General features: G+C 40.5%; 1 protein-coding gene across 2 annotated transcripts in view; it reads left to right on the forward strand.

Moving 5' to 3' along the window:
• cep112 (centrosomal protein 112) overlaps window positions 1-27,130 on the forward strand; it is a 211,097-nt gene that overhangs the window by 104,820 nt on the left and 79,147 nt on the right. For both annotated transcript variants that reach the window (XM_041816932.1, XM_041816933.1), the window contains exons 20-21: window positions 2,805-2,987; window positions 21,115-21,345. In XM_041816932.1, the coding sequence (XP_041672866.1) occupies window positions 2,805-2,987; window positions 21,115-21,345 (414 nt within the window). The remainder of the gene's footprint in view (window positions 1-2,804; window positions 2,988-21,114; window positions 21,346-27,130) is intronic.

The following is a 27,130-nucleotide window of genomic DNA, read 5'->3' on the forward strand; positions in this document are numbered from 1 at the left end:
GAATAAAGGGTTTATCTTTTTTTTATCTCTCCCTCCTCTCTCCCACTCACCCCAGCCTCCCCTGCTGAGACCAGACAGGGCTTCTGTTCTACTCTCTTTTACACCCTCCTCTCCCCAAACATTTCAGATTTTCTCCCCCAGGGCTGAAAGAAGCCCATTACCTCACTGTCCTGTCTGAATGCGAGCAACGCTCACGCACACAACCATGTCGGCCTGGGCTGACAGGAGTCGTGCTGTGCAGTAACACCCGACCCGCTCTGTATCTGTGGCACCAAGCTGTGCTCTAACCCACTCAGCCTTCTCTCACAAACGCCTCGCCGGCCCCTTTAAGAATCGCAGCACCCAGCATCCTCCGCTGCACGCTGGCGCTACGTGATGTCACAACCAGGCTCCTTGCTGGGTCTGCTCTCTGTCATCTTCTCACCGTCTTTTCTGTAGCAGTTTTCTCACAATGGATCTATCGTGCCCATTTTTTCGTTGTCGTTTCACCTCAGATCCCCTATCTCCTCTTAAACCCCCATGGCCTGAGACTCTGAACGGGAGCGAACAGTACGCCACGATGTCCTCCCCTAGTTTCTCTTACCGCATGTCCTGCTGTCCTGCTGTGGAGTTCTCGATAGCAGTTTTCATCTGTAACTTGAGCTGCTGTATGAATCTGACTATCACTGTGGGACATCGTATTGTGACTGTGGATCTATTTCCATTTCATGAGTCCTTGATTGGAAAATGAAGGTAGTGCAAACTTTTCTGTCTGTGGAATAGTGAACACTTCATCAGCATCACTAGAGGCAACATGTGGGAGATTTTGCCCCCACTCTGCTGAAGTTTTTGATGTTCTACTCCAGGACTGCAAATGTAATTTTGTGATTGATGCTGTTTTCTGAGCCTTATGGATAAACTACATTTACCTAAAACTCTTCCGTTAGTCTTTTTAGAGAGGAACTTTCCCAAAAACTGAAGGCTGGATTCTCAGCTGTCTTTTGTGGCCTGCCTCTCAGTGTCGGGGACAGAATCCGGCTTCCTGTAGATATTCCCTCATTCATCACCTGCTCTGAATAGCATGCAACCACCGAAGATAGGCCGGCGGATAGAGAGGCACCGGGCACACAGGCTCTGGATCTCTGCTTCCCTGGCAGGCCAGGTAGGGTGCCGTCAAGCACAATGTGCAGGGGATTAGCTTCAAAGCGGGGAAGCAAATGGGCCCCAGGCCCCTGCTGTCCTTTCATGGCACCGGCTGAGGCTTCGCCGCAGGATGGTGTGGGGGGTCACTGGTCCCCCCCGCCATGGGGGAGTGGGAACGGAACAGAGCCTGGGAAAGGCTTGGGGGCTTTGGGCTGGGAGCTCCGCTGGCATGCCTCACCTCTCAGCAGGTGACTCGGCACACAGTTGTGCTGCGATCTAGACTTGCTTCAGTTGACAGGATGATTAAGCCCTGAAAAATGAGGGCTTTGTGTCCCATTAAAAGTGGTTTATTTTTCGTCTGCATTGTGCTTAGTTAGTTAGTTATGATTGCTCTGATGTCTACTGTATGTTTATACCATAAACCTTAGTTGTGATTGGTCATGGCTTTACTCTGCCTTCAGTTATCCTTCATTTGCAGCACAAACCATCTTTATTAGAGCCTGGCCAGTCTATAATAGTTAACTAAAACTATCTAAATAACTAAAACTAATGTGTAATATATATATATTTTTTTTACCTGGAACTAAAATAAAAGTCCAAAAAGCTTACAAAAGTGAGCTTTAATGAAATATGATTAGGGACAAAACATCCTTTGTTTTTGTCTTTGACTTGAGCAGACTCACTGGTAAGTCTGGAGAGAGTAAAATGTCCTGATTTTATTAAGGAAGACTTCACACATGTCTTGATTTGTATTCAAATATTAAATTGTGTGATGCTGTTTTTTGTTGCCATTATCAAGTAACCCATATAACTGAAAAAACACTAAAACTAGATATGAAACTAATACATATCTAACTAAAACCATGCATTTTTGCAAAATAAACTAAAGTAAACTAACAAACCAGCTGTAAAAACTCACTAAAACTACACTAGGATTGAAAATAAAAAAGGAAAGAAAAAAAATGAATAAAAACTAATGACAAAACCAACTTCTTCATTTTGCAGCCTTATAATTGCTGCTAAAGCACAATCACTTTAATTGTTGCTGCATGGGAAGTAATATTGATAGTAAATAGAGTGGTTAAATTAATCCTCAGAGTGAATTAACAGTAAAAGTAGCATCACGAAAGTGTTTCTTAATAACTTTCCTCCATCTTCAACCCAATCTCTTTTCTGCTCTGTTCATTATGGTCATCATTTTCATCGCCTAAGCCGATTTTCGCATGCTGTCAAGCGCATAGCATGGGGCTTTGGGTAGTTTCTCCGGCCAGATGGCTAACCCCTACCAGCTCGCGTGCTTAGCCCAAACTAACTGCTCTTTTATATGCCGATTACAGAATAAGGCAAGGGGGACAGATTTGGAGAGAGAGAGGAGCGGGACGTTGAGGGCCGGTCTGTTCAATTGGCAGCAGAGGTGGGAGGGCGGGGGGAGCAAGCCAGATGTAAACACATCACATCATGTCGACCTCTGACAATGTGAGGAAGCAGAGAAACTTTTCTTGCCTTCTCCCCACCTCCTCACCGATTTTTGCCAAATTTTGGAGGAGTTCTAGGTGGAGACAAGGGGTAAAAAGGAGTAGGACGAAGGGAGGATGAATGGATGGACAAGTTGTCATGACGACAGGGTTGCTCTGAGTGTGTGTTGGCTGATGAAGTCTCTCTTTGCCTGCTTGTCCAATCAGATGGCTGAGCAGCGCATGCAGCACGAGCAGGAGAGGACGCGGCTACAGCAGCAGCACAGCGCGGAAAAGGACAGCCTGGTCCAGGAGCGCCAGCGGGAGGTGAGCAGCCTGGAGAGGCAGGCCAGGGCCGCCCTGCAACAGCACCAACAGCACACCCAGGAGTGGAGGAAGCGCGATGCCCAGGTAGGGGGTCTCCACTGATCCACGTTTGCATTCACACATGCTGACCCACCGCTCTCCCGTGGACAACCATTTTGTATTTTGCCCATTGATGTTTTCCTGGGGTTTCTAAAGCACAGCAGGTTGGGACACTTTTTCACTTGGACGAAATCAGATTCTGATATTAGGTGTGAATAATTTTACAGAATTATTGTATTTTTCTGCGCGAACGCACAAGAGAAGGTGGATTTCGCTTTTTGCAATTAAGTTTCGAAAACAGCGATGCGCGTAACAAAAAGTTTTCACAAAACGGGACGATACAAAACAAAAAACTCACACTTTCTCAACTAAATGCCCCAAATGATATTTTTTTCCTTCATTTTTATTGCTGCAGGGTTTTTTGATAGAACCTGAAATGAAGAAACCACAGGCAGTCAGATGAAGGAGAAGAAATATGCTCAATTGAGCGCCAAGCTTGAATTTCTCTTTCATTTCGCGCTGTACGGTTGTGGACCAGCGTCAAACACCCTGTACTCCCAGCGAAGTGAACCTCTACATGGTATTCTACTCTCACTGCAGGTAGCCATCTCCCTCCGGAAACCGGTGGTTACTCTCTTATTGCAGCACTGGCGGACACAATGAGTGTTTGACATTTGGGACTTTATTAATGGACTCATCTGACTCTGGGAGGCTGTTCTCTTACTATTTAGCCCAACCAGCAGCAGGTCTTCATCACAAACCCCTCACTCTGTCCTCGCCTCTCTCCAGCCTGGGCTAGCTTGGAGCTCTGTGGGACGCCATTTGACAAACCAGACCCCAGCTGGGGGACGGTTCAGGCTTCCTGATAAAATGGACTTGGAGGATGGAGAATTTGCAATATTGATAACTGGCTGGAGAAGGGGATCCAGCTGGACGTATGCTGACAAATTTGCTTACAACAAATGGTCTTCAAAGGCTCTTCAAGAATGCCGTTGAAATCGTATTTGGCGTCAGCTGTTTTATTTTGTATCACAAAAGTTTGATCAAATGACTACTAGCAATCAAGAGATGGTTTACGTTTACCTCTGATTGCAAGAAATGACATTTCCTTTTAAATGCAACAGAGTTTGACCAATAAAGGCACTCACATGCATTGTTAATGGTGACGTCTTAGTGCTGAAAATCCCCCCTCAAATTTCATTTATAACTTCTCTGGCATGTTTAAGCTATCGTTTTATAGACTTCTAGAAGTAGGCTTATATCACCATAGCTATATATTAATATACTGGTTTGCTTATGTCCCAGCTGTCTAAAAAGGAAGATGCTACATCATTAAAGAAGAGTTTTCCTCCCCCTTTCATTCCCTCTTGTCTAATATTTTCAGGAAATGCCTTTCACAGCACCAGAAGCACCAGATAGTGTGGGTTTTTTTTTGTGGTTTTCTGGAGATGCCGTCACAACAGGACATTTCTGCTGATAACACGCCGTCCTACTCGTGTCAAAATGACGCCCAGCTTGACAAATTTAGGATCTCAGGAGGTGACAGAAAACAAACTTCCCCAGCACTCATCTCATATGCTCAGTTTGCTCGTGCAGCATTTTGAGCGCAGATCAGACATCCGCCTCGTGTCAGATGTTAAAGCGGCAGCAATCCAGATTTTCACTCAGGCCTTGGAAAGATGGAGGACAGGATTGTGAGGTCTGTGAAACTGGTTAGGATGTGTTTGACTCCCTGTGAAAGTGCTGCTCCATGGAGGCGCTGTTAAAGTGACAAGAAGCTGACATACCAGCAGCAGATATGTATTAAACATGAGCTTCTTTTTTTTGTACATTTGCAAAGCCACTTATTATTAAACACTTTTGCTATACTAGAGTTGTTTACCCCTGGAGAACTTGTACTGCCGTGCTGATAGATGTGTGGCTTTTACCCACTGCCTTTCTGGACGTATAACAAGGGGTTGATAAAGTTATGAAAATTCGAATAGATTTTCAAAAAACAGCAATTTGTGAACATAACATTTTTCCTGTTAGCAAATCCTACAGCTCTCTTTTCTCATTCAAGCCCTTTGCTTATGAGGAGTTCAGCTCTTTTACAAGCCCATTAAATATCATGCTTCAACTTAATAATGGGTGGTTAATTGAGCTTCAATATTTACAATTATTTGCTTCCGATAATCCTTAAAATAAGATATTTGAGGTTACAAAATTACAGTTCTCTTACTTGTTCTTCCATAGGTTAGCCCCCACCCTTCCTTTACAGCACAGCATGTGCTCTGCCCCTCCCACCAAAACAGCTCTCACTTTGATTTAAGTGAGGAGCAAAGAGAGCTGTTGATGTGCACAGTTTAGCTTGAGAAGTTAGAGCTAAAACAGGATGATAAAAAATGTCAGCTATTGGTGAACAAAAAGGATAAAATGACCTCAGTGATTTAAAAAAAAATGCTCCCAATTTACATAGAGGGATGCATTGGCTTTTTGCTGATATCCATTATGCCGTTATTTACTTACTCATTTTAGCGGATACCGATATTGATACTGATATTTATAAATGTAGTTCGACCTTAAAATGTTGTCCTGAAAACAGACTTTAAAGTTTAGAAATATGGATGAACAAAGAAAAAGACTTAAGCTGATGTAGGTCTGTTGGTCCAGCCTTAAATTCCACTGGCTCATTCATACAGCTGATATATCAGCTGAAATTACAGGCAACATGGATAATTTTCAAGCTAATATCAGCTGATACTGATACTTTTGTTGGGCCTCAAGATGCTCAAAAACATGAAATTTTGAAGGTGCATTAAGTCTTGATTATGCATAAGTTGCAGTAGTTTGTGTTTTTCAAATATGTGCATTTCTGATTGCCTCAATAGCACCCCCTAACAGTTTCAAGGGTAACCTGCCCCCTTTATCCTTGTCCTACAGTAATAAAATTTGGTGGGTAGTTTCAGCTTGACATGATCTACAAAAAAGCCTCTTGGAGCGATAACCTAACTCCAACAGGAAAGCCACCATTTTTAATAAACTTTTATTTTAATAGAAATCTTAAAGGGTGTGGCCCTGGCAAGCATTCAAATTTGCATATTTTTAAAGAAAAAGAAAGTTGCCTGTCAGTCAGCTGTGCATGGTCCAATCTCAGGGAAACTTTGCATGTATGTAGAGGGTCCTGATCTGAACACGTTCAGATGGTCATATTTCTTACAGATCATAGCGCCTCCTAGTGGTGACAAAAAATATAATGATATTTAATCATTTTAAATTCATGTACAGTGTGATTAATGGAATAATCATGATCTTAATATTAATGATGATCATTTTTGTCATAATCGAGCAGTCCTGCTTCCTCCAAGTGGTCAGATGGACAGTGTTATTTTCAAGAAGTGCCATGCCAGTAAAAAGAAAAGCCAATAGCCTGCTGGAGAGATTGCCTCATTATTTCTGCCTCTCTCCTTCTCCCTCTTTCAGTCTTCCTCGAATCAGTGGAAGGACATTCACAGTGAGGAAGTTGGCTAAGGTGACAGCAAACGTCAGTCATACACTCACGTTGTGAGTAACACCCACTCATCCTCTTGATGTGGTGCGACAATAATAAACTATATTCGTGACTCTTGTGTTTGAGGAGCCAATGAGTCGTAGCGCGATTGAAAAGAAGGGCTAAAAAAAACACCACACAGGGACACGCTGTCCTCATCCTGACAGAGTTTGTTTTCTTAGAAACTATTCCTCCACTCGGCACGAGCTGCTACAGTCTTTACTCTTAAAGCTATCTCGTCCACATTGCAATGTCTCAACTGAAAGAATTAAAATCAAGCCTCTGAGTTCAAGGTCTGGTGTGTAGTTGGCACCCCCACTGACTCTGGGGATTAACCCACTATTTCCATCCTTGAGGAGCAGTACTTTCTTCTCTCTTAAAAGAACAAACAGTCTTTTAAAGTGTTTTTTTTTCTCAGTTTGAAAGGGCGCTTTAGTTGTTTGTCCAGGATGATGAAATTTCCTTCTGGTAAAACATGCTCGCCCGCAGTCAGATCCTTGGTGCACTGTTAGCTGATCAATGCCCCCCAGAGGATGAAGCAGTTTTGTAGACATCAATGGTAGCTGGTGCCACTGGTGCTGTGAAAGACGTTTCCCAAAATTATTACACAGGGGAACCTTTCAGGGGGAATAAAATGGAGGGGGGGATAGTTTTCTGTTTGTTAAAACTGTGACAAAAGCCCACAGTTGAATAATATACAGCGATTATGATATAAGACTACCTCTACAGGTCTATAGAGCAACTTCTTTATTATGACTGAAACGTGAAGAATGACAAATTATACTGTTGTTTGAGCTGGCAGCAGGGATTGATTTTTCACTGCATTTCCTCTATTGTCATTGTAAAACACAACCACAAACTACATGATTAGTGTCTTAATCAGTCAAATTCTGTCACTTTCCAACGGGAATACCTCTTGTTATTTGAGAGAAAGTCATTTGTCATACTTGTGTAATAAAGTGAAATAGCTAATGGCAATTACAATTTCTTAACCATTCTTCCAGGGTCTGGCACCATCTGTGTCCACAGTTGTTTCATTGACACTCTGGTTCCCAACCTGGGGTCTTGGCCCCTCTTCAGGTGAGGCTTTGTCTGCTCAGAGATTGTCAAAAGATGAGCACATATTAAAATTATAATTAACCACTTCTTGAATAGTTTATACGAAAGACTTTTGGTTAGAACAAGTTTGTTTAAGATAGTCTGTTGGGGTTTTCTCAATGAAAATGATAACAGCTGATTTTAGATAGAGGTGGGTCTAAATAGGTTGGGAAATGCTGCTTTTATTCAGGGTTGTAAAGAAACTAAATCCATTTACCAAATACATTCAGCGATTATCGTTGCTGATGTTATTAGTGTTGCTCTGTGCTGGTAGAAGAAGGGCTAGATAGTTTATTTTTTCTCATTTTGTTGATCATGCAATTTTACTTTTGCCAAATTTAGTACATTTTGTACATCATAATGAACACATATCAGTTCCAAATATTGGTAATCAGTCTCATGAACCTCTAACAATTGGTAGTTATATTGACTCTGAAAAACCCATATCAGTCGACCCGTATTTGAAGTAGGAGGAAGCAAGAAAATAATAATCAGTATACAGAGGTGTAACTTCCACATCCACTGTTCTGAGTCAGATGACAGAAATAGAAACTGCTTTATGACCCTTAGGGTAACTCTCAAGGGTCGCATTGCTCAAAAGAGCCATTTAGAATACATTGTTTATGATGACGATGATGATGGAGTAGGAAAAATAAGCCTGCTGATCAAACCAAACTGATGACTTGAAATATACACGTAATACTTTTATGAAAGGCTTCAGTGAGCTGATGGCTATCATTGAGCTATGATAAAATAACTTTCCTGGCCTACAGAACTACAAGAGAGGAGCAGAAGTATGAGGAAAGAGCAGGTGAACTTTTTATCAAGTGGCTGTTACTACAGACTCATGGATGGATCTATCCATGCAGTTGTATGATGCAGTTTAACATGTTTTGGTCAGTGGAGGAGTTGACAGCAGTGACTGAATATAATTTGGTCGCTGACCATTTGGTTCATACTATGGAGCTCTGATATTTTCTTTCTATTTATACAGTTTAGGCACAGCTAATAACACCCAGTAAAATTACTGTCAACTGTTTTTTTCATTCAGACCCGGGGTTTGAAGTACAGAGTAGCAGAAAACATAATGGGTCACCGGCAGGCCCATGTGTGGAATATTTATTTTTACGATAATTATAATTAGACAGAGCTAAAATACTTGAGCACTGAAACTGCTGTGAAATCCAATCCCCAATATCATTTATTTCCAATGAATGTGGAGTAAGACAGTGTTGTTTTTTTGTCTATGTTGATTTAAATAAAACGATGGGTGGTCGTTAAAAAATGTTTAGGTAAAAAAACCCTTAAGATAAAATGGTTGTTGATCATAAGGGAATCTTTCCAGAATGTAAGTCTAACTAGGGAATTATCACTTAATTTTATCAATTGCATGTAAGTAGCATGTTTATAGTTCTGTGTATTTTTCATGCACATGTTGAAATTTAACATCTGGCTGTAAGTTAATATTATTATTCGTTCCATTTAGATTTGACCTTTCCACATTCTCCATCTGCACAGCAATCACACACAACGTGCACTCTAGAGCAAATCGCTCTCTTTTTAGTTTTATTTCAGTCATGTTCAATGCATAGCAGAAGTGCCACTTCACTGTGTTTCACTCCAGATACTCTCTGATTCTATTTTCAGTAGAGTCTGCTGTTGAAACGTGTCAATATATGCAGAGCAGATTGATCCAAACAGGAAAGAGACCACTCAAAGCATCCGGCAGCTTCAAAATACAACACAATACAAAACGTCATCAGTCATCAGCTCATCAGTCTAGTCAGAGGGGCATAGATGTACAATGACTCCATGGATGAAGAAAAAAAACTTTTAAGGTGGAAAATCACAGGATCTAATTTGACATCACATATCTAAGGACTGTTCTATCAGTTTTGTAGTCATGGACGGTCTTGCGTCCGAGATGATGTAATTTGTCTTTTGTGTTTTGTCTCTTTAATGTTGAGATTGTTTTGTGTGTATTGTTTTGGAATTTTATGAATTTTAAAGGCCTAGCTAAGGACGGGCATTGCAAATTCGCTCTGGCTATAAATGCTGTATGTGGCAGCAGTTTACTTGCTTCATACTTGTCTCTGTTCAAATATACATTTCAATTAGGAATTCTATCATCATAACCTGTCATGCCAGATGGATTTGTTTCACACATCCATCTGGGAAAGCTTCAATAGGAAATGTTTGGAAAGAAGGCAGAGGATTTGAAAAAAACTCTGAGTGTGATTGGATGAACGTACTGTCTGTCACATCTCTATGGGCCAATCATACTCGCCATACATACTCGTCATACATTTGACCGTTTTATAGCAAAACAGATATACAGTATTACTTGAAGGCCCTGCTCAAAAGCTGGCTGTCAGCTGATCATGGCTGAGCATGTGCCTACTAAGAATGTTCCTTCATTCATCAGCTAAACGCTCATTTACATTTCGTTTAACCGATTAGTTTAAAGAGGAGAAAACCTCTAGAAAACAGTCAAATTCCTCACAGGGTCGTTTTGTCAGCGGGTGTGATGCTAGCCTGATAAACTCTGTACAGCATGGCGAACATTAGCAGCTAACGCTGGCCGCTTTTGTTCCTCTTTGCAGATTAATATCGTGTTTTGATTTGTGGCCTCTTTTCACATCGGGTGAGTAGTTAAATGTGAGTTCAGCCTTGACAGCCTACATACCACTTTATTTCTATTTACCACTTTAGAAAACTGACGTACCGCGGTCTTCCTACTACACGCTCACTGCTAAACCACCGCTGAGCTTTTCATATTTACATCCGGTAAAGTGCCAGAGAGGAAGGCAGCGGCCATTAACTGAAGCTACTGCAGCCTCTAGTGGTGGGAGGTTCATTACAATTTAAAAGAGCATTAAAAACCAGGATTTCAAACCCATGTTCATAAGAATTGATAGGTAATTTTAACCGACTAGTAAATCCTGTGCCGGCTAATTTGATAAATGATTTTAACCGTTTTACCGATTAACCATGTGCATCCCTAGTGACTACCATGTCCTGCATGAACTAATGCCGACCTTCATTAAAAGAATAAATAAATGAATCTTTTCAAGAAAATATAAACCTTTTACTACTTCATAAACTCACCCATGGTAGAAACAAAAAAAAATCAAGCAATAATATTAAAGTGAACAGCAAGTCAAGCACAGAAAGGCAAAGCAGCCGTTGTTTACATACTATACTGTCACACTGCCATGTGATCATCCACTGTTGTGTGACGGTTAAACAAATAGATAAAGTTTTTAATCATAATTCCATGACTTCAAGTTATCAGATAACTTTTTTAATTCCATATTCTCTGTTAAACCTCTCTCTCTGATCTTTCAACAAGCATTTTGGGAGAATGTAAAAGTTAATCATATGATAAGATGAAATAATTTAATATCTTTCACTGTAATTTTCCTTCTAAAAACACTCATTTTTGTGTATGAGGCTTTTCAATATTTTAACATTAGCAAGAGTTTGACTTCAAAAACTGGGGCCAGCATTATAAATTAATTGAAGCCTTGTTTTATTTTTCTTTTTGATGCAAACAAACAACAGAATTGTTTGTTCTCCTCAAAAGCCATCACTCATTTTTTCCTCCACCGGCTCCTCCTCAAAGCTCATTTAGCGGGTATTATTTTCCTGAATAATTATGCTTTTTTTTTTTTTTTAAAGGAACGTACACGCCATCTGGACCTCAAACAGCATGGGAGAGAGTGGGAGCCTTGTGAGGTCTTTCTTCTGGGCCGTGATGGACTAAATAATGATGCTGTCAATTTTTCAAAGCATTTCAATCCCAAGTACGTGATTATGATGAGTCAAATGAAGAGGGTGATGACAGATTAAGTCAAAGAGGATGTGTGATGAGGAGAACAAGGCGGACAGCTAGAACAGTGATCGTCTCGGTGCTTGTGTATTGTCATTTACTCACTGATTGGTCCCTGAGATCTCATATTGTCAGGAGGATCTTGCCTTGTTACTCGGTCATTTTCTGTAGTAGATGAGCATCCCACTGAGCTGGCGTGTCACTGTATTTGTGATTCTTTAAACGATTTCATCATGTTACCGTGATGCCAGAGTTACGCCAGAGTATTTATGCAAGAACGATTGATCATGGGTGTAGTCATCACTGATGATTGATTCTCTGTGATGTGCTGCGTAATACAGCTCCCTTTCATACTATGAAGCTATTTAGTATGTGCATACATCACACCAAGGATTACAGATGAGGGCTCATGTGGCTGAGTGCATTAATACATTAAACAGCACTTACCTGCATTGGTTTGCCCTGTATAGCCCAGTATATATGGTTTGCATTGCTAAGGCTGTTGATGCATTGATCACATGAGGTGTTTGCTGTCCTTTAAGTCTGTCTCCCATACAGCATGATTACATATACGTCTTCTCCAACACACATGGTTTAATTTCAGTTGATTCCATGTGGTTGAAGTTTCTGGATTAGTCTCTTTTTTTGTTAAGATACTTGCTTCTTCTCTGTTTTGTAAGAAAGAATCAGATTTTGAGTCTCCCTTGTAAGGGTTCACTTAAAAGGGACGTATTTTACCCCTTTAAGACAATTTTATACTGGTCTCAGGGTCCCTGAGCCCAGTATAAAATTGGGGGCCCGTTTCCTTGTTTTTCACTGGCGAATCCATCTTGCAAAGCTCCCATCTGAACTGTTTGGGCCCGGTTGGAAAGTGACAGGACCAATCAGGAACGAGGGGCAGTACTTTCAGGCGCAGCAGAGTCGTGACCTAAACAAGCAGCAGGAAGAGCTGGTGCAGTTATGGAGGAAGAGCTTAGCGTGGATGCTGCTAAAGCTCCAGTTTTATCAGAACTTGACGACATTTCTTCGTTAAAAGAAGAATAAAGGACAGCAGTGAGCTGTTTTCTTTTCAAAAACAACAAAAGTTGAGTACTTACATGTCTACAGTCACCATGTTTCACGTTATTCTTCGGTGACTGCGCATGCGCAGCTCGACGGCAGCTACGTCATGTGTTTTGTTGCTCTGATTGGCCCGTAGAGATGTGACAGACAGAACGCTCATCCAATCATACTCAGAGTTTTTTTTAAGTCTCTGCCTTTTCTCAAACGTTTCCTATTGAAGCTTTCCCAGATGGATGTGTAAAACAAATCCATCTGGTGTGTCAGGTTCCTGTGAAGTTTGTTGCTGAAAAAAACACCCCAGTATTGGATTTTTGTGTGTCTAAAAACTCCTCTGTTTCAGCCCTGCTCAGAACGAGCTGTTTCTCTGTCTTTAAATGTTAATGAGCTTTCTGACTCCACCCCTCTCAGGAAATGGATGTGGCTTAATGGAGGGCTGAACTTTCTTCCAAGCGGGGAGGGCCAACCAAACCTGGGGGCAGTGCTAACTCCCCACATGACATCATGAGGGAAAAATTTGAGAACAAATTGTTTCAGCACACATTATCTGAATGGTGGAGGAAGAGAGGAGGGGAGGGAATAGATTCTTTTGGTACTTGAGGAGATTGTAAACAGGCCAGGGGCAAATATTTTTGTTGGAAAAGCCTGAAAAAGTGATTTTTGCATAACATTCCCCCTTTAAAATATAAGTCGCACTTCATAAAACACAGGCAGTACTGTTACCATACCCCTCATAAAAAATATAAGAGAGGTTGTGAGAAGCCAGAGAGCCATGTAAATTGACAAAGTGCAGTAATTTTACAAAATTTTGTACATTTTGACTCTGCTAGGGTCTCCAGCCAACTGTTTGCATATGGATTGGTGATGTTCTCGGGCAAATTATTTCACATTTGAATGCAGATAGTAATTGTCTTGTCAACTTGTCTTGTTGAAAGGAACCCTGCATGATCAGAAAAAAATCACCTTTTTGGACAGATACTGTATCTCTATCTCTCATATTCATTTTGCACTAAAAAACTCACTAGATATCTTTATTTTGAGTAAATTGGAGCTTATAAACTCAGCAGGAGGCCGCCATGTTTTGGTTAGCACTGGTAGTGTGACTTCACTTGACCAGAGCGGTCCTCACCGGCCATTTCTAGCTGCATGCTTTGCGATAGTGTTAGAACTTGTCACATAAAGCTGTACACATTTCCAAAAAAAGAACTGTGGCCAGCTGTCTAAAGTTACATAGTGCTGAAAGCAGGTGTCCAAGGCACTCTGTGGAAATGGAGTAAACACTCTTAAACACTCTTAATTGAAGGAATGACTCTTGATATTGACTCTGAGGCTGATTTTTAAGGTGGAACAGTTATATAGTGTTGCTCCAAGAAAAATGCATATTAGCATCCTTTGCAAAAGTTGGATATCAATAAATATTGATGAAAATCAACCCTACTATCTTTAGTGTAATAGCATTTACTGTAAAGTCAGGGACAGGACACTAAGACTGAAAACAGTGACACCCAGCTGGCCTAATCTTGTCCCATTACCTCCAAAATTTATTTATAATCACTTTAAGTATCATTTGCTAAATTGTTGCAAAAACTAAGCTCACTGAAAAACTACTGTAAAACTCTTTTCATCAAACTCCAAGCATATATCAGTGATATCAATATCATATCAGTAGTTCTTTTCTAAATGTAGATAAACTTTGAAAGCCTTTACCTCATAAAGCTAAAACATTCCACCCATCATGCTAATGCCAACTACTGACTCACATTTACTCATCTCAGTGGGAAAAGCACAAGTGTACACTAACTAATGAGATTAATTAAACCCTGTTCCGTTTAGGTGTGCCTGTGAGCTATGTCATTAAGCCAGCATGAATAATAACAGGGCGCTGGCACTGGCACCGCCAGCATGGAAAACAGCCATTATAAATGTTGTTAGCTCCACCCGTGTTTGCCAAGTCAAAACAACGGCCTGTTTATGGTTATGACATCTTTATGACATCTTCTACCTTCTTCTTATGTCATCATGTTTTTCATATATGGCAGTGATCCACGGACGCTTCCCCAAAGCAGCACGAGAGTAGAGAATCATTTACACTTGACTAAAGTTTCAAACATTTAAAACCGATAACCTTTTTTCTCTTTCTTTTTTCTTTTTTTTATCTATTTTATGTCACATTCACCATAAATAAGATTCAAGCAGAGATCCTTCTTTTATTAAGAAAGTTACCAAAACATAATAGGTACTCTTCTATAAGAAAGTGCTTCAGTGGGCAGCAGCCAAGGTCAAGTTTGATGGCATCTCTTTTGTTTGAACTTTTCGGCTCTGGTAATAGACCTGGACAGTGCTGGCCGTTTTCAGGCCCTTTGGACATCCACAGCACAACCCTACTAGTTGCCTGGGCAATACCCTAGGCCATGCTACCTTGCCGCATCCAACTCTTACTCGACCCTAAAGGTGTGAACTTTTTTACTTTTCAACAGATTATTTTCCCATGCCCCTGGTAATGTGCAAAGACATCCAGAGTAGGGCTGAACGATTTGGGAAAATAATCTAATTGCAATGTTTTTTTTCCCCCAATATTGCATTTGGGATTTAATATGCAGTTATTTCCAAAGTTCTTCATGTTATGTATTTTCCAGCAAACTTGAGCAATGAAGTTATTCTATACTATAAACAGCACAATATTCTATTAATCCTGGGCTGAAAATTTTTGAAAAAAATTTTGAATGTGATGATTTTGACTCGTTTTGCAAATTTGATATTGGTGTTGTATTAAAGGTAATGATAATTTTTATGCCATTCTCATATTTTGTAAAAATAACATACAGAAATGAAGAAAGTATGTTTTTTTTATAGCTTATTCTAAAAATATGGCACTTAAATGACTGATTCATACTGTATGTAATGTGTAATATCTCTGCTGCAACAGAAGTTTTAAACTGGTATTTTGACACAAATTTCAGGTTAAAGACATATTGCACCTTCTGTGATTTGAAAATTGCAGCAGGCCATATTGCGATTTAATCTAATTTGCGATTAATTGCCCAGCCCTAATCCAGAGCCATCCACCTGATGGTCCCCTCAGGTGTCCTTTCGCCTCATTTACGCCTTCATTCTCAATTTTTGTCCCACCCATCCCCTTGGTCTCTGGGTTTTAACCCCAAACCAAGGCTTCATTTGCACAGCAGCACCACAGATGTCCCAGCATGCACCATGATTAATTTCTCTAGCATCAGTTATGTTATTACAAACATGATAGCTAACAGAGTAAAAATTCCCAGAGGCAAGATAGCTACTTAGGTCATAGCTCGTCCTCTGAAGATGATTTGAATAAATCAGGAAAAAATTAAACATAATTGGACACTGGGTATATCATGGAGGACACTGAAGATTTATCGACATGACTTCTGCTTCCATGTCAAGAGATCCAGGTGTCTGTGCATCAGACATATATCCAGATTATTAGTGTTACTTCCCTTTGTCTTAACTATTTTAAAGCACCTTCAACACAACAGCCTCTGCAAATTGATCCACTTTCCCTCTATATTTGCCGCATGAAAAATATCACCACAAAGCACTCCTGACCCCTGAACAGTGACGACATGGGACAAATACAAATACTATTACACCCCTGATATTCACAGTAACCATAGGCTGTAAGAAGTCTCTCTGTGGAAAAAGGCCTCACCTTATATGCATATTTGCACTAATTAATCTACCTACCATACTAATTAATGATTTAATCTATTAACAATACTCAAATGCTGTAAGTTAGAATCTATTGACTGTAACTCAAATGCTGTAAGAAAGCTCGCTGTGGTAAAATCTGTGCCTATTGCACTAATCAACTATCTTAAATGATCTTATCTACCTTGTATAAATCTGCCCACATCCTTGTAAGTTTTGTACTCTCTATTCCTTTCAACCTTTGCACATCCTGCACGAGAGCTTGTACATATTTTAATCTTATTTTTTAATACTTTTCCCATTTATTTATTATTTGTACTTCATTTTTAATTCCTGTATTGAGAGCAAAGCTATCTGGAGTCAAATTCCTTTCTGCGTAAGCATACTTGGCCAGTAAAGCTGATTTTGATTCTGATTTTCTTTTTACATTAACATTACCTTCCTTGTCGGACTTGTTATGTCTTCTTAGCTTGCTTTTTATTGACAAGTGTTTGAGTCATCTTTCTGCTTGAATTTGCAGAATCTGTGCAGCTGCACAGCAACAGGTAGAAGATTAGATAATCTTCTTTGTCATTCACTTTTGCAGCCCTGGGTTGAAAAATCTGATTGTAGATCTGTTTGATTTAAAGCTTTGGTACTTTTGGTACTATCAAGTATACATTTAAATAGTAAACTTGGCATCGAGAAAGTATCCAGGTAACTTTTTTTTTTTTTTTACAACCTTACAAGAGTATCAACCATAGTTGATCTGTTTGGTGATTAGTGACTGTGAGCGCTAATTCCAATCCTTCACTAACATATTTTTTAATTGAAAATGGAAATGATTGGCTGCCGATCAATCAGGGCATCTCTAGCATTAATACACTTGGCTGTAATTCATCCTGGCTTTTGATTCTATCGGGGTTGCTGGGTTTCCAATTGTCATGACAAGGTAAGCAAAGGCAATGGGTACACGGGTAATAGTGCTATCTGTCACGTCTGAATGTTTGTTCAACTATTTGTTTTGGCTCTCATCTGGATTTGACTTTACTTACTAGCTCTTGATTGAGCCTATATGGTCCATTAACCACTGCCACATCGTTTACTTCCCGTTTTGGCTGCTCTGCTAGTCTTCTGTCCTCACAGCTGACATGATTTGACCTAGTACATTTCACACCACTCCCTCCTGTTGTCACTAAGAGCTGCTTCGTCACAAAGCTCCACATCAGCATGCTAAAATGTGCCCTGTGGAGGCGGCTGTGCTCACTCACTTCCAAAGGAAACATGCTCTTTTGGCCTCCTGACTTTCTGAAGTGTCATCACAAATGCCTCTGTTCTGGAAGATTATACTCTAACTTATTAAAAGACTTTTTTCTCTCTCCTTTTAGAAGAAGGATCAGCCACATTTGTTAAAGAGAGAATTATACATTAAAGACTCTTCAGGGCTCAGATCTAATAGCTGGTTGCCCTTGATGGCAGAAGCAGAGCAGAGAGACTGGTAATTTTAAGAGACAGGAGTGGGACGTGGAGATAGTGGATGGCTCATGTTTGTTTTTACCACTTATTCTCTAAATGCGTTGCATGCTATTGTGTGTATATGTGTGACACTTAGACCACATGTGACTCTTTGCCTGTGTACGTGTGCAGAAGCGGATGCGCCTGTGTTTGCCAGTGTAAGGAGGGGAGGCGGAGAGAAGAGAAGGGGGAGTGTAACACAGAGCCACAGCATCTGCCTGTTTTTGTGACACCCCTTTGAAGTCTCTTTGATTCTCCCCAGTGCCCGCTAAAAAAGACTTCAGACACTTTCTGTCTGATTGCCTTAACATGGCGTTGTCCTGGGATGCCCATGCTTTTGAGGAGAGGGAGGGGGGCACGAGGCAGAGCACCGAGTTCAAACCAAAGTAAGAAATAAACCAAGTAAACCAAAGAGAGTAATGAGGATGTGCAATAGCTGGGGAATAAGTGCAATATAGGTAAGAAAGAGTGAAACTCTGCAATGCAACCTACAATGCTTTTTGATCATTGCTTGTCATAAATAGGAGGAAAAGATCATTTTATACCAATAAGTGGGATTTTTGTTGTTTGCATTAAAAATGCACATTATGCCCTCCTGCACGACCTCTTAGAAAATGTAAAATTTAAATTAAAAGAATAATTCCTGTATTTTCAAGGCCCTTTTTTCATTTGCTTCTCTAACAGTCTTAATCATACCAGCTCAGTGATGCAGTTTCCACACAACAGTAAGCTTATCTTCTCCTTTTGACATTGCCCAAACTCTGGAGATTTAGTTTTAATGCACATTGTCAGACCGGTCTTATTTTCTGGTGTTTCAGAGGCCGCGGGGTTGCGCTTATTAGCATTCCTACTATATAATGTTGACTCTCACTGGCAGCTCTATTAAAGTGCTCTGCTGGGCAAAGTCGAGGCTCAGCGGTTCAAAAAGAGAGAGGTCAAATGAAAGGTCATGCCATCGCAGCAGCCTCCACAAAAAAACCCAGAGGAAAACTGACACTTTCAAGCATGTTTGAGAAACTTTCATGCTTAGTTTAACTGTAAAGGAACTCATTCACACAAAGATACTGTAACTCCATCTCACTCTGCTCAAATCTTCAGGGTATGCTGTACATTTCTTTACATCTCTCACTGAATAGATGCCAAGTATCGATGTTATCTACACATACTTGTGTCTATACTTTGACCCTACTTCCTCTACAGTCTTACAGTTTTAAACCTGCCCAAGCCTTAGACAAGACAAACCTGTTACAGAAATATGTGTAGAGACAAATAAATTTTCATTTGCGAGTCAAATAAGCACACTTACACATGAAAGAATCCAGTAATAAACAAAATAATGAATTATTTGATACACAAATTATTATTTATTTGTCCTCTAGGTGAGTGCTTCTCAACTAGCCAAGCACCAGAACCCACCAGAACCTCCTTAATGACAAATTGCAACCCAAATTTCTTACATTTTGCAATCATAACGGGTAAAAATCCAGAGGGAACCATGTATTACCAGTTTACTTGACTACCAAACAGTGCAGTTTTCAGAAGATGAACTCTGTAACCCGCTTTCTAAACTTTCTGTTCTTAGGCAACCAAAATGGCAAGCAGCATTTTCCAAACTTAAGTATGCCACGGCCAAATTCTTTTTTTTTTTTTCTTAACATTATTCCTTGGCCTTTTTGCCTTCGTTACGAGAGGATGGCTGAAGAGAAACAGGAAATATGGGAAGACAGAGTAGGAAAAGACATGCACCAACCCATGCCAGAAACAGGAATTGGTACTGCAACCAGTGCATTGAGGACTCTAGCCTGTGGTTATAGGCGCAAGCTCTACCAACAGAGGCAAACCAGCACCCCCATGGTCCAATTCTAGACCTGAAAATCTTCTCTTGCCCACCAAAGCCAATCTTAAAATAACCCTATCACTGGACTCAAAGCATTTGCCTTTTGTAAAATGGGGCAGTTTGGGCTTGAGATGGGACAGAGATGTTTTAGAGCAGAGAGATGGAGACATATCCTTCAGAATAAAAGCACATCATAGACTTTTTGCCACACCTTTTTGTTTAGGCAGGCGTCTGAAAATGGCTTGATAACTCACTTTTTGGGTCCTGACCCAATAGTTGAGAACAAAAGGTCTAGGTCATCCAAACCAAGAACAAAAACACATTTGTTGGTGCCAGATTAGCAGATTTCATTCTGCTCTTTAATTCTAGATAATAAGGATACTGTCAACTGTATTATTTCTGCCACGTAACAGGTACCTCATAAAAGAGTAATTTTAGAGAGATTACAGCTCAGATTGGACACCAGTCTTATGCTGTATGATGTCTGCAAATTACAGCTACATTAAGTGAGTGTGCTCACAATGCACAGCGTTTCTATTGTTCTGTTTTGGGCTTTAACACGAGCCTACAGCTGGAAGGGATGGACTACATTTGTCTTGAGCAATTGACATCTCCATTAGAAAAGCTTACAGCTGCCTAAATGTGTGTTTCAACTTGTGACTAGTCTATTTCTAGATGAGTCAAAAAAGTGAGCTGTGGCTCTGATCATAGTCAAAGCTAATGTAAATACTGTAACTCCATGTATTTACTGCTGATTTTAGCTTTGCTGAAGGTCAGTTAATTCAATGATGAACACATTACTTCCAAGGAGTTAGCCTCACTTAAAGTCCCCAGTTGCTATATTGTTTGTATGCATTTATGATGAAATAGTCATGCCAGGAAGAAGGGTGTTTTTTTTGTAGCAGCTTAACCCTCTGACACTGACATTTTCATAAGCAAGAAAAAAAAAAGTTTAATAACTTTTGAACCATAAATTGTAGCCATTTACTGTTTTTTACTCTTGCAGCCTGCTGCTGTGCCATTCCAATTATGCTATCCACACCTCCGTAGCCCTTACAGAGTTTTCTAATGAGCCTGGAACTTGTGTGACAGAGACGGCTTGAATAGCTCATAAAGGAGAGAAAGAGAGACAGAGAGCCTGTGATATGGCTCTCTGTGTCACTGCAGACAGGAACTGCTTTGAATAATGGCACAAATAAAGCTAGCACACAAAGAAGTGTAACTTTTTTTGTAAATATGTGAATATTTTGAAGACTTTTTTTTTACAGAATGATTAGGTTCAGTTTTTTCTTTTGTCTTTGTATTCCTGTAACTTTTTTAAATAACTAAAGCACAGATATTCTTAAAGCTCAGGTTGCCCTGAAAGAAAGGATATTCAAACCTTGACTCTGCACTACTGGGTTGATGTTTTGGGAGCTTTCAAGACAAGAAGTCCAGGCAAGAAAAATGGTTAAAAATAGCTTAGGGCTCAGGAGCAAGCCAAAACTTGAGCCACACAGATTCAGTTATGCGCCACTATTACAGCTCATATCACCGACCTCTTCTGCCACATGATATCTGTAGGACATATATCTGCAGGAGAGAAGTTAGCATCACTTACTTTAATCCTCCAAACATATCTCTGTGTGTCTCTTTCCAGATGGTCTCAGATTTGGAATCCCAGTTGTCAGGTTTGCATGATGAACTTCAGGAAGCCCATGCCCAGCATAAGGAACAGTTGGCTGAGTTGGCATTACTGCGAGAGGAGGAAAAACAGAAAGCATTTCTGGACAAAGAGGCATCCTTGGACCGGCTCCGCTCTGACATGGAGCGCATCTGCACTGACCTTCAAACAAGCCACCAGCAGGAGAGGGACGCTGCACAAGAGAAGGTGGGTAAACAAGGAGGGAAAGCCAAAGAGAAATGGATACTTTCTAATATATGTCATGTTATGTCAGTCTCTTTCCCAGTAAGAGAGCTTATTTCTTCACTCAAAGATAAAAAGAAAGTCAGGGACAGTCAGCTGTCTCCAGAATCTCAGTAGACTGCAGCAAGAAAGACAGAATGTAGCTCTATAATGCAGATTAGGGCATTTGATTAAAGATGTTTTTTCAAAATGTTTCTCCTTATGCAGTCAAGTGTTTTATCTCACATTCATCACTTACCTTCTGTCCCACTGTCTCTCTGTACATCTGCCTCTGTTTATGTCTCCTTTTCCCGTAGATATTTGTCAAAGAACTTGTGAACAGTGTAGTCTTTATCTAGCTATTTTTTTTCATCAGGGCTGACAGTGAGAACAGATTGTGTTTGTGTTTCTCAGTGTGTAGGGGGGAACTGGGACTAGTTATATAGTGCTTTTATCCAAAGCCTTTTACAAATCGTGTCTTATTCTCTCATACACACTCCCATACAGATGGCAGAAAGCTGCTGGAATCCAGGTTCTTGTTCAAGGACTGGACAGTAGGTGTAGGGCTTAAACTTCACCTACATTTAGAGTACATCCTATTCTACCTGCTGGGAAGCAAAGACCTGCCAAAGAACTGTAGTTAAAAATCAGTGCATTTTAATGTTTCTGTGTTCAAGCTGAAGTTCAACCTTTGCATAAGTCATTTCAGACCAACAGAGCCCATCATTGATAATTCTCTGCTCTAAACACCACATGAACTGTCTTCAACCAAGTCCAAACTGCAGACAAAAGTGACCTAAATCTGATTTTTTTGCTGCTATGTGACTCAGGCCTGGCAGTTTACACAGCATAAGTCACACAGAATCTGATCTTTTCCATTCAGATTCAGATTTGGGTCAGTGTGCATCTAAATCCAGTATAAATACTGTAGGTTCTTTTGCAGTTTTAACTCAGTCTGAATATCAAGGGCTGTAACAGCCCTTCCACAAGATCCTGTTGTGTTCCTGTGGGAATTTGTGCCCATTTATTCTGTAGAGCATTCATGAAGTCAGGCACTGATGTTGGAAGAGAAGGTCTGGCATGAAATCATCCCAAAGATGCTCAGTGGGGTTTAGGTGTGGGCTGGTCAAGTTCTTCTCCATTGCACTCCTCAAATTATGTCTTTATAATTCTTGCTTTGTGCACTGGGCCATAGTCATGTTGGAAGAGAAAAGGGCCTTCCCTAAACTGTTGCCACAAAGTTGGAAGCATAGCATTGTCCAGAGTGTCTTTGTATGTTGAAGCATTAAGATTGGCCTTCACTGGAGATAAGGGACCTAAACCAAACCCTGATAACAGCCCCATACCATTATCCCTCTTCCACCAAACTTCCCCATGGGCACAATGCAGTCAGGCAAGTAACATTCTCCCAGAATCCACCAAACCCACACTCACCTATCTGACTGCCAAATAGAGAAGCGTGATTTGTCACTCCACAGAGTACGCCTCCCCTACTCAAGCTCAACTGAGCACAAAAACATTCCCAGCATTGGGTGTCTACTGCTTGAAAAGTATGAAGTCAGCTCCTGTTGAACATATAGAATGCACATTTTATACCCAATATTTTGTGCCTCTAACTGGTGTAACTTTACACACTATGCACCTTAGCAGTCATTGACCCCGCTCTGTGATTTTACATGGTCTTCCTCTTCGTAGCTGAGTTGCTGTTGTTCCTAAACGCTTCCACTGTCTCATTATATCACTTACAGTTGACTGTGGAATATCCAGCAGGGAGGAAATTTCATGAACCGTCTTATTGCAAAGGTGGCATCCATCACAGTACCTCTCCTGAAGTCAGTGAGCTCTTCAGAACGACACATTTTCTTTCACAAATGTTTGCAAATGGAGACTGCATGGCAAAGTGTTTAATTTTATACACCTGTAGCAACAGCTCTGATTGAAACACCTAAGTTTGATAATAAACAGGTGTGTACAAAGACTTTTGTCTAAATAGTGTATGAAGAAGCTGAACATATAGTCCAAAATGAAAATCCAGCTCCAGCAATGATGCAGGAAGGTCTGACAGGAACAAAATTAACCATGAATCTGCAAATTGAGGCTAGTGATTTTGTGGTACTGGACCAACTGAGTTAACCCTGAAGTTTCTTCAATAACTGTAAAGATGTCACCTTTTTCTTCTAGAGTGGGTTGTAGATCATTAGCTCTGCCTGTTCACATGTCCAGTTTATACAGGAGTCTAATACAGGCCACATTTAAGAAGTTATGTGAACGAATGAACAAAATAATCATGCCTGAGGAAAGAAACAGAACCAAGTGTTAAGGCTTGAGTTGTGAACGCAGCCTTTAAGTCTAGAGATCCTCCTTCTGAAATGTACACACGAGTCCAGAGATCCGACTTAAGGGTAGGTCAAAGAGGGGAAACCACAGCTTTGCTTTTTGGTATCTTAGTGAACCAGGAAGTACTTCAATTAAAAGTTCTGAGGTTCCTTCTCTCTTTCTTTCTCTTTCCGTCTCATATTCACTCCCCTCACCTCTAAAGAAACTGGACCCACGGCTGGGAAATCACCCATAATCTTGTGCTGGTCTAGCAGGAAGCTGACCTAAGGTGGTGTTGATCAGAACCTAATCCCTCTGCAGGGCCCATCAAAGAGAGCATTTTTCATTAGACACCATCCCGCGCCAGCTGCGCAGCATTAGCCCCGGAATGCGGGGACCTCCAAAGCACCCAGGCGGCCATTTTGGCTCCATATGGCACCCAGAACCTGGGGTACAGAAGGGAGAGATGCGAGGGAAAGAGTGTGCTTATTACAGGGTAATCCTCATTTGAAGAAATCATGCTGTTTCCTATCAGTCCCCTCTTTTTTCTCTCTCTTTTTGGATATTTGACGGCTGTTTTGCAGCTAAAAGTTATTTTATCTTCTTGGCACACTTTAATTCCCTCTTTTTTGTACACAGGGAAAAAAATGACCCACAGTTGTCGGGGAATCTGGAGTGGATTCAAAGGAGTGTGGCTGAATGTTGAACTTAAACTGATAACACTAAAAGCAATGTGCTAGTTTCACTTTTTATGAAAGAGATGAATGATTTCTTGGTCCTTTTTTGTCAGCTAAAAGTGCATGCTTCTGAAAAACCTCACCAAAGCTTGAACATCTTACTTTCCCCTCTTTTCTACTTTCTAATCTGTCTCCAAGTTTGACTTCGGAGTGGGCAGGGAAAAGTTTCACTATCTCGTTTTGCCCTGTTTTTTTCCCACATGGTATTGAAGTCAGCCAGCTCTCAGATCCATATTGACTCGTTCGCCCTGTTTTGTAAGCTGAAAATTTCTCATTCTTTTGATGCAGACAGAAATGCTGTCCTCTGCAGTCCACCATGCTCTTGGAAGCAGAGCCTGGGCAGGCCAGCTTTTCCCTTTTTTTCTCTTTTTGAACACATCTTCCAGATCCTGGAAAAAAGGGCCGGAGAAATCCATTAAATCCATGAATGGATTCCCATCAAAGACACGTGTGTTTAAGGGAGAGACAGAGAGGGATACAGGGGGATGGGGGTGATGTTTTGGGAGTAGACAGTGGAAGCTGTTGGAATGAAATAATGAGAAACATAATATCATAGGAGATAAGATCACACGTTAAGATAGTCCCATACATTTGAGCTGCATCAAAAAGGCAGAAGGAGAGAGGGAGAAGCAAGTGATGGAGGTAGGCAGGGTAGAAAGTGCGAGAGGAGGGGTGTTTTAGTCTGGCTGCTATTGAAGTTTATCTTTGTACGTTCTGTTCACTGGTGAGACTGAACGCATACACAACCCCAGACCTCCCAATCTCCATTCTCCACTGAGGGGCCTGTGAAGCTGCCTCTGTGCCAGATAAAGACGCCTCATCTCTGGGCTACAGAGAGTGTGGATCCTGCCTCTCACCCACACTGCTTCTTTATCAAACTCTCTTTTTCTCCTCCACCTGCATTCTTTCTCTGTCTCCCTGTGCCCCCATCCTGTACCCACAAACCCATCTGGCATTCAAGTTGTGGCAGAGCCCAGAACATTAGGTTTTTTTTTTTTTTTTAATGGGCTGGTCTTTAAGGAGGCGTGGGAAGGTGTCTTACCATGCAAACGCATTAAGGCACAGACCTCTGTTTTTGTAATATTCACTTGATTGGCAATCCTTTAAAGTTTACAGAAAAGGTCTTTTATACTTCCTCCCTGCCTGTCAGTACTTCAGATCTGAGATACTGTTAGACAAAAGATAAGAAATGAGTAATGTCTGGAGCCTTGCATTTTTATTTTCTCTTAGTCTGGAAAGAAAGGAGGCTCTTTGAACTTCAGACAGAGATGTGATGGACAAATTCTCATTGATATGTTTGTGTAGACCTGAGTGTAGAGATAACACAGGCTCGTATGGCCTTTGATTGTTTGCATTTTGATATACTGGACCTCTACTGCAGGTATTATGCAATTGAAGGGCCAACATTGTCATGTTTTTTAAAGGCTGGTCAAACATAATCTTATATACCTAAAAACATGTTTATTTTTTACACAGAAAACATAGGGCTGTAAAACACTTTGATTTCTAAACTATGTAGAATAATTTCACATTTCATAACAAAATTATAAGTCCTTATTGACAGAGTGAAGTAATTCTTACCAGCGTCACAATTTGAAATTGCAATAAGATGTTTTTTGTTATGTTGCCTTTTACTTTTATTTACTAAATGGATGCTGCACTGCTTCCAGTGTGGTCTGAAACCATCAGTGTTAATTTTGTCAACTTTATTTAAGGAGGAAGACAAAAATAAGAGTGGTTAAAAGTAGGTCTTGGGTGATATAAACTCTCACTAAAAGTAATCATGTTTTCACCCAGGGTAATTAAACAAGACTTAAATGTTATTGCTGGACTGTTAGAAATTCAAAATCCATCATATTTCTCCACTGTGCATTTAAGTTATGCCAGTAGTTTCCTCAGTATATTTTAAAGTAATTAAATTATTAACAGAGCATAGATTTGAGTGTTTAACATTCATGTAGCTTCTTTGCAGAAGAGGTCACGCAGCAGCATAGAATCCCCTTGGGGGGCAAGAAGTGATATCTGCATAGAGAAATGCTACCAAAAGGCCATGATTTGAGCTGTTTGCAACTTTTCCAAGCTTCCAAAGAGAAAAAAATAAAAAATATTCTTTATTCTCAAGCTGCTTTCGTTTCCCAAAAGTAGTGAAATATTCAGGGAAAAAAAAAACAGTTTTAGAAAACTCACTTTGAAATGGCCGCAGGCAGAAATTATAAAAGCCTCTCTCTGAAGCCTGAACAAGCAGTGCCACACAGCGCTCATCTATAGTCCGTTTCGACAGAGCTGTCCAGTTTGGCTCAGTACAGTTTTGTCATGGTTTAACATATTAAACTGATCTTGCCCATATTTCCTGAGCTGATGTCCGTCCAGCCTCTTGTGTTGTGACGGGGAATAAATCTCTTTAAAGAGATCCAGATCATTTAACACAGCTCAGTTGAGCTGGTTGTTTGGCTCCCTAAGAGCTCAATTTGGTACCATTTTGGCTTTTTAAATGTGGACTAGATAACGACAAAAGATAGAGGAAAGGAAACTTGGGCTCAAACAGGAGCTAGCCACCTTGGTTTCATAGAACAGGCTCATTCATGAATGGCACACCATTACTCAGCCACTTACCCCATGTTTATTTGTGTTGATAGCACATCCCTATTTCAATCTTAAACATGTTTTTGGCATAATTAGGATTTTTTTATATGTTAAAAGAGCTCAGCTAGCCTCTT

Source organism: Cheilinus undulatus, linkage group 21 (assembly GCF_018320785.1).
Source record: "Cheilinus undulatus linkage group 21, ASM1832078v1, whole genome shotgun sequence".
NCBI classification, from domain to species: domain Eukaryota; kingdom Metazoa; phylum Chordata; class Actinopteri; order Labriformes; family Labridae; genus Cheilinus; species Cheilinus undulatus.